General features: G+C 44.0%; 1 protein-coding gene across 1 annotated transcript in view; it reads left to right on the forward strand.

The window, feature by feature from the left end:
• The window catches only part of AARS1 (alanyl-tRNA synthetase 1), a 294,909-nt gene that overhangs the window by 111,157 nt on the left and 169,687 nt on the right, over window positions 1-14,065 (forward strand). The window contains exon 7 of the mRNA XM_085638756.1: window positions 13,734-13,879. Coding sequence (XP_085494882.1) covers window positions 13,734-13,879 — 146 coding nt within the window. The remainder of the gene's footprint in view (window positions 1-13,733; window positions 13,880-14,065) is intronic.

Below are 14,065 nucleotides of genomic sequence, written 5' to 3' on the forward strand. Positions count from 1 at the left end.
TAGCTCGCGTAACCTAAATTTCACATCTATGATAAATGAGACCTCTCTTGTTTTTTAGCTGAATTATTTTTCTGACATTAAAATCTTTCATTTACCAATATTTTGTTGATTTCAGTGGTCTAGTGACCTTTCGGGTCATTGGCACTTTAAATCTATTTTGCTTCTGTTTTTGTTTCCTAATTCCTATCTGCCCACAGCCATCAGGCTTGAGCTTTTCACAAAGTGTCCCTCTTGTGTTTCTGGATATATGTAAAAACAGCATTTCCACACTCCATATTGTCTCCTCCCCTATTTACTTGGATACAGTGAATATGTATCCTTACTGTGAAAAATGTCCTGGAGGAACTTAAGACACTACAAGAGAATCAGACAAGCTGACCTATAAGGTTGAATTTGGGTGGTATAGATGGAGTGCCTTCTCCAGGTCACTTTAAAGTCTATCAACCCTTCTGAAGGCTCTCTTCCTCCCCATTGCCCCTATAAGTGGAGGTCTGATAAACAGTGCTACTTAGGAAATTAATTAAATACTTCATTGCCTGGTTAATAAAAAAAATAAAAATTAAAGTAAAATTGAATCAAACCAATATAATATTACCAAGTGATTGAATAAGTTAAAGGTAATGTTTGATATGGCCCAGCAACTCTTCCCCCCCCCCCCCCCCCCAAAAGAAACATTTTTGCCAGAAATATCTTAAACAGCATCACAGTAAGATTGTGCATGGCCCCTAAATTAAAAAAAGATAAAAGCATGTTAGGCATGCCTGCTGATTGATGCAGAAACATTGTTAATCAGGTTAAGATTGCACACCAGCCTTAGAAACGAGAAAGTAAAATACTATTCAAACAATCCTACATCTTATTAAAAATTCCCATATAAAATGAGTTTGAGGGAAAAAAACTCACTGCTAAACAAACATAATATATCCTGTGCTTAATATTACTATGGATGATTTGTGAAGGTGTTAAACCATGATGTGCAGCTATCTCGGCTTGCACAGTTTGTTATATTATCTCATAAATGAACAGCTGCTCTTGTAAACATAACCAAACCACTAGCTAGCTGCATTTCAGGGCTGTTAAGTAGAGATTAGTATCATCATTGCATGTTCTAATTCCAAGTTGTAATAAGATAATTTTAGAAATATTTTATGCGAAACTTATATAGCATCACGTAATATGTACAGATTTTCAAATCTATAGCTGCAAAATTTGCATCTAGTATTTCTCCATATGTATTTCCTGACAGCAAGACTTCACCAAGATTGAAATGGCCAAAATGGAGGCTGGCAAATTTCCTTGATTATAAAAAAAACATTATGTTCGAGGCATATGAGCTGTAGATCGTATACTTGTGCATAGATCGCCATCTGGTGTTGGGCTCTGATGTTTGCACTTTGTTTTTGTGTTGGTAGAAGTCTTTGTAGTCACGAGATAGGTGACTCCTCCTTCGGACGATCGTATGGGCATCGACTCCATCTCCAGATTGTTTTTTACCGCCATTGGGTTCGGCTGTGTATTGTGACGCTCCGGTATAGTCTTCGAACCTTTTCGACGCGCAATCCTTATCACTCGACAGTATTGTTTCGATCGCATTTTCCCTTTTGTTCGTATCGTAAAAACCCCAGTACTTCGATCGATGCTTCGGCGTGGGCCATGAGGCCTACTTGTGCCGACCACGCAAGCAGTCCATGGAAAGGACTCCATTTAAAAAATGCCCGGGTGTGGTGCTAAATTCCCACACACGGACTTGCACGAGGTCTGTAACTCTGCCTCTCCCCGGAACTTGAAGAAACCAGCTGCGAGGCCTGTGTCAATTTGATCGAAGAAAACAATTTGTGACCGTCGGGCTCAACGACTCGAGATGAGACGCAGCAATAGTCCGGTGCCGGATATTTTCGGAGAAGAATCGGAATTCCAACCCAACGCCGAAGAAGGGCACATTTCCGTGTCTGAAGCCAACGACTCCGACATGGAAGAGGACTCCAACATCACTCCGGCTCAACGAACCATGAGTAACCAGCCCCAACTGCCCACAAAAACACCAAAGACTCCAGTTACACCTTCGCCCTTGGGCTCAGGTCGACACCGTGATACTGTTTCATACGCTCCGCCTTCGAGCCTGGCTATGAAACATAAAGACAAACCTTCCAGCTCAGGATCGCGCCAACACCATCCAGGTGTCGAACCCACATCTTCGGCACCGAAACACAAGGCCAAGTCTGACCCTCCACTGTCGGCACCGAAAAAATCTTCAGCACGGAAAGACTCTCAAAAACCAAAGACTTCGGAACCGATACCACCGAGACCGAAAGCTTCGGAACCGGCACCGGTTAAACCGAAAGCATCGTAGCCCAAACCACTTAAAGAAAAAATTTCTGAACCAAAAGAAAAACTTTCGGATCCGAAACAGGGGAAAACTAAGCCTTCGGAGTCTAAACAGCCCGCACCGAAGGGCACCAACCCTAAAAAACACGGAAGCCCTCGCAAACAGACTCCATCTAAAGAACTTCCTCCACAAGAGTCTTTGGATCCGAAGCAAAAACAATTGCATATTGACCCAGACACTGGGAAACTTCAAGCAACACTTCCCCAAAAAAGAGAATTTGGACCTCCCTGAAGATTACCACAATTGAAGAAAAAAGACCTAGATACTAACCCCTCTCCCCCTTACATACCTCCCTCTCCTCCACCTTTTAACCCACATCTAATAATTTCACCAACAAATTCACCACCACCACATTTTTCACCTGGGCATCAGGATGATAATGAGGAGGATGGGGATGGAGATGGACACGGGGATAAGGAAGGGGATGGAGAGGATAAGGACAACATTCCACCGGACCCAGACCCCTGGGATGATTATAATAAAAATCCGGATCATACTAATGACCCCGATCAATATCCCTCCAGACCATCACCACCCGATGATAATATCTGTTTTGCACAACTCTTTAATAGAGCTGCTCAATACCATGGGGTGGAATTACACACTGATCCCTTGGAAGAGGAACTTTTAGTGAAAACTTTCGCTCCATCACAAAAAAACACAAACGCACTACCCATGCTTAAGGGGATGATAAAACATGCCAATGAGGTATTCAAAGACCCTGTTAGGGCTATAATACTTACACCACGGGGAGACAAAAAATATAAAGCCACTCCTACAGACCCAATTTACATCAGGGGTCAGGTACCTCTAGATTCGCTTGTTGTTTCAAATGCATGTAAAAAAGGACAAATTCTCAGACTACAGGTGACGCCCCTCCACCTGACAAAGAATCAAAGCTTAGAGATGCATCAGGCAAAAGAATTGCATCTCAAGCTGCCAATCATTGGCGCATTGCCAATGCACAAGCTCTTCTGGCGCTGTATGATAGAGCTCACTATGATGAGCTAGAAAACCTGATGCAACACTTAACAGACCAATACAAAGCTAAAGCTCACGACCTCTTTCAAGAGGGTAAACTTATAACAAACACTTCCATCAAATGTGCCCTGGATGCAGCTGATACAGCCCTGCGTGCCATTAACACCAGCATTTTGCTAAGACGACATGCTTGGCTCCGCATCTCAGGCTTCAAACAAGAGGTACAGTCAGCACTTCTTAATCAGCCATTTGATCAAGAACACCTTTTTGGCCCCACAATTGTATCTCCATTGGAAAAAATGAAGAAAGACACAGACTGCTAAAGCCATGGGGCATTACAACTACTCTCTAACAAAGGTTCTTTTCGTCGCTCCTTTTATAGGGGTGGCTCAAAGACGGCTGCATCAGAAAACACCACCACGTCTTATAAAAGCCCCAAACAATCCTCCTCATCCAGAGGATATTTTTGGTGAGGATACAGAGGCAATAACAATAGAGGAAGCGGAAACTCCACCCGCACTTCCCCTACCACCAAACAGTGACTTCCCTCCACTACCCCGATCATTCCACTCCTGTCGGGGGACGGCTAACACAGTTCCTACCTGTCTGGAATTCAGTCACAACGGACACGTGGGTAAGACAAATTATCCAGTATGGTTACTGCCTGGAACTCACCTCTGCCCCTCAAACATTCCTCCCAGACAACGCCCAATGTCCACAGAACATCAAACACTTCTCAAACAAGACGTTCTCTCTCTATTACAAAAACATGCAATAGAATCCGTCCCCCTACCTCAACAAGGTACAGGGGTTTACTCCTTCTATTTTCTAATCCCAAAAAAGGATAGCTCTCTCAGGACCTCAGACCACTAAACCTCTACATTCAGTCAGACCACTTCCACATGGTGACTCTTCAACAGGTGCTTCCACTACTTCAACAGGGCGACTTTCTCTCCACCCTAGATTTAAAGGATGCCTACTTTCATATTCCCATTAACCCCGCTCACAGGAAATATCTCAGGTTTGCTGTAGATAGTAACACTACCAGTTCAAGGTCCTCCCATTCGGGGTGACTACAGCTCCCAGAGTCTTCACCAAGTGTCTCGCAGTAGTTGCAGCCCACTTAAGAAGACAGCAAATTCATGTTTTCTTTTATCTAGACGACTGGCTTATAAAAGCCAAGTCACACAGCAGTTGTGTGCCCCACACACACACAAAACAATCCAACTGCTTCACCACTTGGGATTTACGGTGAGCCTCACCAAATCCCACCTCCAACATACAACAATATCTAGGGGCTACTAGAGACACTTTAAATGCTCTAGCATGCCCCAATCCAGTCAGGATGAGTGCCATACAAGCTCTAATACAAAAATATCAACCTCAACACTCACTAACAGTGCAAGTGTTCATGCAGTTATTTGGGATGATGACCTCATGCATTTTCATTGTCCCTTATCCAAGACTCCAAATGCGTCCCTTGCAGGAGTGTTTGGCACGTCAGTGGAACCAAGCTCAAGGTCAACTAACAGATCTGGTGTTGGTAAAGGAGCGCACCCATCGCTCTGCAGTGGTGGAACACACAAAACCTTTCCAAAGGGCGGCCGTTTCTCGACCCGATTCCACAGATAGTGCTAACAGACGCATCTCTCACCGGCTGGGGAGCTCATCTTCAAACCCATACTATTCAAGGCAAATGAACCCCTCAAGAAAATCAATTCCACATAAAGTACCTGGAATTGCTGGCAATCTTCTTAGCGTTAAAATCCTTTCAACTCTACCTCCTAAGCAAAGCTGTCCTGGTACGTACAGACAACATGGCAGCAATGTACTACATACAGAAACAGGGAGGGACACGCTCTCCAGCTTTCACACCTAGCTCAAAGCATATGGAGATGGGCCATTCCTCAAAAAATATATCCCCTGGCAGAACACCTCCCAGGAGTACACAATCAGATTGGCGATCTACTCAGTCGCCAACAACAGCAGATCCACGAATGGGAACTTCACCCTCAAGTTCTGCTTCCATTCTTTCAAATGTGGGACCACCCAGAAATAGACTTGTTAGCCACACGCCAAAATGCGAAATGCCCAAGCTTCACATCCAGGTAGCCACACCCATTGTCCCATAATGCGCTATGGATCAACTGGTCAGGCAAATTTGCTTACGCTTTTCCGCCTCTCCCACTCATTCCACTCGTGGTTCAGAAACTCAAACAGTATTCCCTCACAATGATCCTGGTTGCTCCAACATGGGCCCGACAACCATGGTTCACAACCCTCTTGGAACTATCAGTGGTTCCTCAAAATCTACGCCTCTCACCCAAGCTTCTCACTCAGAACCATGGAGAGATTAGGCATCCAGATCCCAGTTAACTCAACCTTGCGATCTGGCACCTGAAATCCTAGAGTTTGGCTACCTTAATTTACCAACAGACGGCATGAACATCATTAAGGAGGCTAGACGCCCTAGAGCTTGCTATGCCGCAAAATGGAAAAGATTTGTCATTTACTGTACAAATAACAAAATCAACCCACTAGATGCTTCTATTCAATACATCTGTTACCTTTTGCATCTACAACAATGTAACCTAGCGTATACATCCATTAGACTACATCTTGCAGCAATAGCAGCCTATCTCCAAAACAGACATTTGTCTTTATTTAGGATACCAGCTAGCAAGGCATTTATGGAAGGACTTAAAAGGATAATTCCACCTACAGTTCCACCCTCTCCAGTATGGAACCTAAATGTGGTACTTACCAGACTCATGGGTCCCCCCATTTGAACCTATGCATAAATGCGAATTGCAATTCCTATCATGGAAAGTAGCTTTCCTAGTTGCGATCACCTCTCTCAGAAGAATCAGTGAACTCCAGGCATTCACCATACAAGAACCATTTCTCCAAATCCATCATAACAAAGTGGTTCTGAGGACTAACCCAAAACTTCTACCTAAAGTCGTCTCTGATTTCCACCTTAACCAATCTGTAAAACTCCCAGTGTTTTTCCCTCTACCAGACTGAGTAACAGAATGAGCTCTCCACACCCTAGATGTAAAAAGAACGATACATTACTACATGGAAAGAAAACAATCCTTTAGAAAGACTAAACAACTTTTTGTAGCTTTCTCCCCACCTCATAAAGGCAATCCTATCTCAAAAACAGGGATTGCAAGGTGGATTGTTAAATGCATCCAAATATGCTATGCTAAAGCCAAACACACCTTAACCATTCCCCTTAGGGCTCCCTCCACACGTAAACTAGGGGCATCTATGGCATTCTTAGGGAACATTCCTCTAAATGACATCTGCAAAGCAGCAACTTGGTCTACACTACACACGTTCACAAAACACTATTGTGTAGACGTGCAAGCAAAACAACAAGCTAGTGTGGGCCAGGCTGTATTAAGAACACTTTTTCAAACCACTGCAACAGATACAGGTAGCCACCGCTAAGGAGGTAACTGCTGTATAGTCTATGCACAAGTATATGATCTACAGCTCATATGCCTTACACGGTATTCTCGGCTTGTAGCTGTGCCATTACACATCGCGCTGCCTCATTTCTTGCTTAGCACATGATTGTAATCGAGTTGACTCACTGCTCGCTCATTGCTCGCTACTTTAGCGAATTTTAAAGTTTCCTGTTTTGTGGTTGCTTTATTCGAGATTTTGTTGTTTTCCCCTGATTTTATTTCCTCATACTTGCACACTAAAAGAATACGCTACACACCGCGATTTTCGCGGGTTCCTCTGCCCTTAGATCCGACTTCCAGCACCATCTTGGGGGTAGATTGTGCCGGGAAACGGGCGCCCTATTGGGTTGCGCTCTAGTTGTGAGGAGGGCGTTTTTCATCTCTATTTAGGCTAATGACGTTTGCGCGCAGCGTTTACGCGCAGCGGGAGCGCTCCTCGCGCTCCGGAGTCGCGCCAGAGTCTAGCCCGTCTGCGCTCGTCCGCGCCGAGGACGTGCCGGAGGAGGGTCCTGCCATTAACATGCATACACCTCCCAATGCCAGGTATTCACATCTTGCCTATACACACAAGGACTTAGCCGCTCTCAGACCTCCTCGCTCGTATTGTCACCATTCCTTTGCTCCGGAAGCTTTTGTGAACTCCCCGGATTGTCCATGTTATCTGCCACCTCGCGCGTGGCCTTTGGAGGTTGGCCCCTTAATTACTTCTATTGCCACGCCTAAAACACCCCCTATGGCTAATATTGAGCGCGGTTTCCTCATTAATGCCTGATCTTTAGTTAAAAATAATATAGCTTTTAATGAGTTTGTGGTTAGTGTAAAGCCCTCTTGGGTTTTTGTTACGGAAACCTGGGCTTCCGATTCCTCCGGCCCTGAGCTTATAGATGCCATCCCCGAAGGCTATGCTTTTGCAAGATTAGATCGGGAGGGTCGCAGAGGGGGCGGATTAGGGATTGTACACCAGGTCTCCTATTCCTGTCGCACTACTCCACTTTCCGTTCCCACAGACTCTTTTCAGGCCCTACATTTTGTGGTCACTTCTGCTTCCTCCCTTCCCTTTGTTGGCATTTTAATCTATAGACCTCCCGGACCTAGAATTGCCTTCAGTCAGAAACTGCTTAATATTTTGGAGCCTTATTTTGGGTGAGAATACATGACGATCCTTGGGGACTTTAATTTTCATTTGGAAAATTTTGATTCCAAGGATTCCCTCTCTCTGTTGGACTCTATGTCCGCGTGTGGCTTAAACCAATTGATTAAATTTCCCACTCATCAGGCCGGTCATACCCTGGATGGGGTCTTCTCGAATGACCCCAGGATCTCGACGGGCCAACCCATTCCTTTGGTCTGGTCCGACCACCTGGCCGTTCCGCTGGAGTTCCAGGGTCCCCTTGCCATCTCTAAGTCCTTTAGCCATAGCAGAAGAGAACCCAGACGTAATCTTAAGGCGATTTCAAAGGAGACCTTGGCGCCGCTGATCCCCAATAATAACCATTCTAATGTGGGAGATGTTAATCTGGCGGCCACTGATTTCGACTCTTCTCTGAGCAGGGCAATTGATACTTTGTCCCCCGTTACCTTGCGCTATTCGGCTAGAAAGAGTCCCTCGGCTCCCTGGTTTACGGAACCCCGGAGACGTCTGAGGCAGGACTGTAGGAAACAGGAGAGGGTGTGGAGGACGAGCTGGGACCTAACAGAAAGAGAGAAACAAACTCTTGCTCAAAGGATACAAGGCAGAGGTAATCAAACAAAAACAGGATTACTTTGCCAAAATAACTACCTCTCTTACGTCCCCCAGAGATCTCTTTCGGATTGTTGATTCCCTGTGCTCTCTGCAAGCTCCCGATCCGACTGTCAGTTCTCAAGATCTCTGCGATAGGATCGCTCAGTTCTTTCATTCCAAAACTGCGGATATCTATTCCGCCCTGGAATTACAACGGGCCTCTTTGCCCCCCTTGCGCACTCCGGCCATCTCGGGGACTGAAATGGAAAATCGGATTGCTAAGGCTAGTCTGTCCTGTTTCCCTCCGTTGAATATAGTCCAACTTCATAGGCTGCTTAGTAAAACAAGATCGGGCTCACCCCTAGACCCATGCCCTCTCAGAGTTTTTAAGGATTGTAGGGATGTCTTACTGCCCCCTCTTCTTGAGATCATGAACAGGGTAATACATGAGGGTGTGTTCCCGGCCGTGTGGAAGAGGGCGGTGGTTAAGCCTCTTTTAAAAAAAAAACCTTCCCTTGATCCTGAAACCCTGAAGAATTTCCGTCCCATTTCGCTGCTTCCGGCACCTGCTAAAATGCTTGAAACACATCTCAATGAACATCTGATGGCTTTTGTAGATGGGCATGGACTTCTTGATCCAGCCCAACATGGTTTCTGGCAGTCCCATAGTACAGAGTCTGCTCTTACTATTGTGTTAAACAACATCCGTATGGAGGTGGATCAGGGCCATCTTACTTTTCTGGTCCTATTAGACCTTACAGCAGCTTTTGACACCCTATCCCCGGTGACCTTGACAGCTCGCCTGAGGGAGATTGGGGTTGAGGGATCGGCTCTGAGCCTTCTGGCTTCTTTCCTGGATCAGAGAGAACAGAGGGTCAAACTAGGCGAATTTTTATCTCCATCCCTGCCTGTGCAATGTGGGGTCCCACAGAGTTCGGCCCTCAGCCCTACCCTTTTTAATATCTATGTGGCCCCACTTGCCAAGCTAATAAGATCTTACGGGATGGAGGTGGTCTCCTATGCAGACGATACCCACATCATGGTGTCCCTCTCACACCTGGACGATTCCTCTGCTTTCAGCTTTAGAAACTGCATGGAGGCAGTTTCTAAATGGATGATCTGTAACTCCCTAAAGCTGAATGGAGAGGAAACGGAGGTTCTTGTCTTTGGTGGTGGGAGTGACCTATGGTCTGTTAAGTGGTGGCCCCCCTCCTTGGGAATGTGTCCCTCTCCCACTCACTCAGCTCGTAATCTGGGGGTCTTGATTGATCCTTCACTTTCTATGAACATTCAGGTAAATAGAACGGTGTCGACCTGCTGGGGCATCATCAGAATCCTAAGAAAAATAAAATACTACCTTGCTCCCTCTGCACGTAAACAAGTAGTTATAGCCCTGGTGTCCTCACGTCTTGACTATTGTAATCCTCTTTACTCGGGTCTAGACAAGGGTTTGGTGCAGCGCTTGCAAACTGTTCAGAATGCGGCTGCCAAATTTGTAACGGACGCCCCAAGGCTCTCTTCTGCCACTGCTGTCAGGAAAAGCCTTCACTGGCTTCCTATTTCGGCTAGGATCACCTTTAAGATCCTTAGTCTAACATATGGAACAATACTAGGTCAAGGAGCCAGAGGAATCAACGATCTCCTAGTTCCCTATGTCCCCGCCAGAAATCTTCGGTCCTCAGATAAGAAACTGCTATTGGTACCTCATTTTAGGAGAACCAGGTGGGGAGGAAGGGCTTTTTCCTATCTGGCGCCCAAGCTTTAGAATTCTCTCCCTATGGAAATTAGAGCTCAACCATCAGTCCCCCTGTTCAGGAAAGCGTTAAAGACTTGGCTATTTGTTATGGCATATCCGTGAGCTGGCTTCTGTGTTTTGATCTTATTGGTAGGCGCCTTGATGCCTTCGGGCTTAGTTTGCGCGATACAAATTGCTTTTCATTCATTCATTCATTCATTCATGCCTGGAACTGAAAATGCTACTTACCAGAAATGCATCTGTTCTTGGCATGTAGAGCTGTAGATTCGTATACGCCCACCCGGATACCTCTATCTGTTCGAAAACTTTCTTACTTAAATACATTACACATGGACATCCTTTTCTATTTCTTACTAACTCCATCATAACCCTACATGGCATTTCAATTTGGAGATGGAGTTGATGCCCATGCGCACTATCGTCCTATGGAGGAGTCACCTACCTCGTGACTACAAAGACTTCTACCAAGACAAAAACAAAGTGCAAACATACGAGCCCAACACCAGATGGCGATCTATGTACAAGTATACAAATCTACAGCTCTACATGCCATGAATAAATGCATACTGGTAAGTAGCAACTTCCTTCTATGGATAAGGCTAAGTACCTAGGTTGTTTGACTGTAATATTAGGCGTGCATTTGTGAAAAATATATAGGAAACAATAGTTAAAGTATGGTAATGTACAAATCATTCAACATCCATGATTAAACATGACTACCAAGAAAAAGGAATTGATTGAAAATTCTTTCTTTAATATTTATTAGAGTGGTATTTGAAAAATTATATCATTTTTTACTTTTTTTCCCTTGTTTTTCCTTTTCTTTCCTTCTCCCTTTTCCTCTCAAAGCAATATTTATACAGAAAGACTATTATAGCGTCCTAACATATTTTGTCTAAACCTTCCTTTATCAACATATGGTTAGCCGGACACTATATAGTTGCGTATTCAATCAAACAGTTACAATACAAATTTTATCAAAAAAAATAAAAAATAATGAATAATGAACATGGCTTATTTCAGTCTACGCGCGTTTCGGCGTTCAGCCTTCCTCAGGCGGCCATGATATTCAAAACTCCTTGTCTATTCAGAGAAAGTCTGCGTCCACGGTTCCCTTTGTTTAATAGATGTTCTATCCCGTTATATCTTGTCTGATAGTGGTGTTGTTAGTCGGCGGATTAGGCACCAACAAATCCATCAAGCAGCCACCGCGTCAGTGACCATGGATGTATAGAGAAGCGGTATTCCCGTACTCGTCCTATCGTTCTTCTCGGATATCTGGGGAGGACCGTGTTTTGAGGGGACCGCGTGGGGTACCCTTGTTACGTTGCAACATATTAGGCGTGCATGCCTTATGGAAGAGGAAGCCTCGCGGTTAGCTCCAGAGCATTTGTGATGTAGATGTTTTTAAGTACTGATTTAAAGTGGTACGTAGATGATCTACTCCCAAAATGCTGAATGGGGCACATCATTGTGCTGCCTTTTGTTGTTGATGAGGTGTTTAATGTTGAGAACAGTATTTTCAGTTACATGTTTTCTATTCAGACATTCAAAGACAAACACCTAGTTGTCTCTGACATTTTCGAGTGTTGCTCGCTGTCAAGGCATAAGCCATGGGTAGTACTCTTCATTAAATTATAATTTTGAAGACCACATCCATAGTCTTCCATGGGAGATATTTATTTATAAACTTTGGTTCCAGAGGATGTTAGTATACAGAAGGCTGCGCAAATGGTAAACCTTCTTGTTCACCACCTTAGTGGTTGCCTGACGTGGAGCGGCTTTCTTCTCAGAAGAAAACACAGAATGCTCCAAGCAAAGCTCCAAAAAGTGGCAATCACAGAGTCCCCCCCCCCCCCAAGAAGATCATGATTTCCAAGAAGTGTTTTTCACACTAAATAGGTCCAGAATCTCAAAGAGACCTTTAGCTTGAAGTGTGAGATAGTGCCTGGTATAGCAACATCATACATTTAGTGGGAGGACCTGTTCACAAACTCTTTCAACATACTCCTTTTGAACTGCAGAAGGATTGTATGCTGTTATCTAAATAATATGAAATACATTAGGGAATCCAGTCAGCTACCAGTGAAATTGTGGGCCACTTTTACGTACTTGGAAATACTTAAGTTGCCCCTTGCCAGGTGAAGATTGTCATACATAACTTTGTTTCCAATAAACTAGAAATCCCCTTACCACGAAGTCTAAAGCTCATCCCACAAGGAATAAATCTGCTAATTCAGCTGCTAGAGCTATGGGGAAAAGCCCCAGTGTCTGAGATGTTTAATGTGGCCACCTGGACATCAATACATACACTTAATAGACACTTTCTTCAATCTGATTTCAAGTCGAATACAAAAATGGTTCTGACCTCCATTGATATCCTCGGTTACATATTTAGTCTGTCTTTTCATTTTCTTGGCAATTCTTAATGAGATTGTAGCTGTGTCTGAATAGACAAAATCTTACGATGAAGGGAATATTACTTGATCTTGGTTCTTCAGTGTAGGAGCCTTCTTCAAAGTCCTTGGCAACCTGTTTCCATATACAATGGATACATGATTATTAAGGGTTAGGATCCTGCTACCCACTCAAAACGAACAGAGGTCATAATGTCACAGTTCAGCACTGTAGAGTGGGCAGGCTCCAGTGAAGGAGCAGTGATCTGCTTTTCAGCTTCTAGAAGCTATTGCCAATCTGACGTCATTTATGATCTTTTGTTTTTTTTTTAACCTATAGTGTAGATGAATAATTCTATATACCCATTCATTCCAGAGTGCTCCATGGAATATGGAGGGAGTCCTGCCTCGAAACCCATAATCCATTCACTCCTCTCTCCAGGAGATTTCCCTTTAGGGGTTGAGATGAGACCCCATTACGTTGACACATACCTTGTTCACTCTTGCATTCTTAGTCTGCTTTAGAAGTAGTACTTGTAAATGCTGGTAGTGGAGGCCAGTCTCCATGTTTGCTCATTGCTTGCCTTTTTCTTTGATAGTCTATTGGTATTAATGATGAAAATAAAGGACAAAGGATGGCTTTCGTGAAAAAAATGAAACACCATGTCTATTGTTGGAACATTGTGTTAGTGGTGTTTGATAAATGAATGAAGGAAAGCATGTCTGCTTTCCAACATGGGTCGAGAAGTGCTGAGTCCATGCCAGATTTTGAGGATAACCATTTACTATGTAAATCTGTTCTCTTTAGACTCATTATATTTAAATGATTATTTTAGAAGGAAATTTTGGCATAGATGCAACCCTTTTGGACCTATATTAGACACCCCTCATACATAAGGTGCCTGTCACAGAAAACACTTTGACACTTTTCCCCAGAGAAATAGTGCTTTGTGATATTACATAGAAAAACAATACTTACAGCATGCTTACAGTTTTCTCTTCTGGCTTCTAGGGCACCGGTGCCAGGCCATACACTGGAAAAGTGGGTGCAGAGGATGTGGACGGAATCGATATGGCTTACCGAGTTTTGGCAGACCACGCCCGCACCATCACAGTAGCTCTTTCTGATGGAGGACGACCTGATAACACTGGAAGAGGGTAAGATCATTCTTTTAAGAATCCATTGGGAAGAGTCAGTGAGATCTCTGCAACAAATGGATAGTATTTTTATATGTGTGTATCAGTGGTCAGCTCTTGCCTTAACGTTCTGTCTTAAGTTACCTGAAATTGTGTAACATATAAGTATGTGGTCTGTTTCAAGTGCTTTCATGGAGTACAATAATG

Source organism: Triturus cristatus, chromosome 12, assembly GCF_964204655.1.
Source record: "Triturus cristatus chromosome 12, aTriCri1.1, whole genome shotgun sequence".
Taxonomy (NCBI): Eukaryota; Metazoa; Chordata; class Amphibia; order Caudata; family Salamandridae; genus Triturus; species Triturus cristatus.